Here is a 1,308-nt window from a genome sequence, read left to right as displayed (position 1 = left end):
TGACTCATGGCATATATATTTTGACAACCTTGTTAAATTGATTTTAGAATGTCACTAGAAGCGTACAAAAATAAGGTCAGTCAGACATGTGATTTTCTTATGTAACATAATTAATTACACGAGAAAGACAAGGTTAATGATGTGTATTTTAGAATTTGATATATTAGGGGTGTAAAAAAACCTATAATGATAATAATAATTGCAAGGAAGTATAGTTAAATCAATAATAATTATTATATTATGTAAAAATGAAAATACAAAAGATATATGTTTATATCATTGAGAAGAACCGTAATAGTAATAGTACAAAATAAATCAAATGAATGAATCCTCGCGACATAGAAGATTAATTAATTAAATAAAAAAAATGAAAGACAACTTAATAGAAGAAAAATTCCATCTCTACATGATGAAAGCCGCTACGAAAATGACAATAGCAGCAGATCCAGCAGTAGCAGCAACAGAGACGGCACTGGAAGCAGGTCCTGGTGCTTCAGATGGTGGACCAGAGATGGAAGAAGGAGAGACAGCCGGTGAAGTAGCCGATGGTTCAGGAGGAGAATTTCCAGTGGCAGGAGAAGACGCCGGTGATGGGGAGATTGCTTTCCTTGGCGACTGTGATTTGGTTGGCGATGAAGCCGGAGATTGAGCCATTGTTGTAGAGCTCAACAACAATGCAGCCACAATCATAAGAGCAATGTTCAAGTTGAAGCGACCCATTCTAGTAATCTCTTCGAAACGTTTTAAAATACAAAAGAATAGACCAAGAAAACTATTAAGTGTGTTTGTTTTGTTGAAAGAGTAAAGTGTGTGAGAATAAGAATAGGGTAGAAGGGTATTTGTAAGGATGTAAGCCCGTGAAATGTGAAGACGCAGTTTTAACTTTTAAGCCGTTGGATGGTGAAAGGGTCCACTTATTTTATGATTGATTAAGAATTAATTATAATCACGTGTTGAAGTGGCATATACGTGTTCCAATCTCGAATATACGCGTGGTCATGAAAAGAAAAAATCAAATGTTTCCGTTGGATATTGGAAAAGTGCTAACGGTCGGAAACAAGACCAGGTGAAACGTTATCATTAAAAAATGTGGAAAATATCTACACGAAAAAGATAAAAAGTGGAAAATCTCTACATTTGTGATTCATCTCGTTTATAAATACGGTAGTATATTCCTTAAAAAAAAAATATTGTAGCATATATTTTCAGAATTATAAGAGATAAATTAATTACTTTAAGTTTCCTCTCAAAAAAATATTACTTTAAATTTGAATCAAGTGAGATTTTTTTAAGGTATAAAATAAAGTT

At 33.1% G+C, this 1,308-nt stretch overlaps 1 protein-coding gene across 1 annotated transcript; it reads right to left on the bottom strand.

Moving 5' to 3' along the window:
* Window positions 1–249: 249 nt before the first annotated feature.
* LOC146943620 (uncharacterized) lies at window positions 250–810 on the bottom strand. The gene has a single exon (XM_085741889.1). The coding sequence runs from the start codon at window positions 718–720 to the stop codon at window positions 403–405; it is 318 nt and encodes a 105-aa protein (XP_085598015.1). The 5' UTR covers window positions 721–810; the 3' UTR covers window positions 250–402.
* Between the last annotated feature and the right edge of the window lie 498 nt (window positions 811–1,308).

This window comes from Medicago sativa, chromosome 2 (genome assembly GCF_051527215.1).
Source record: "Medicago sativa cultivar Bolivia chromosome 2, Bolivia_mono, whole genome shotgun sequence".
Classification (NCBI taxonomy): Eukaryota; Viridiplantae; Streptophyta; class Magnoliopsida; order Fabales; family Fabaceae; genus Medicago; species Medicago sativa.
This window is presented reverse-complemented; position numbering and strand designations above follow the sequence as displayed.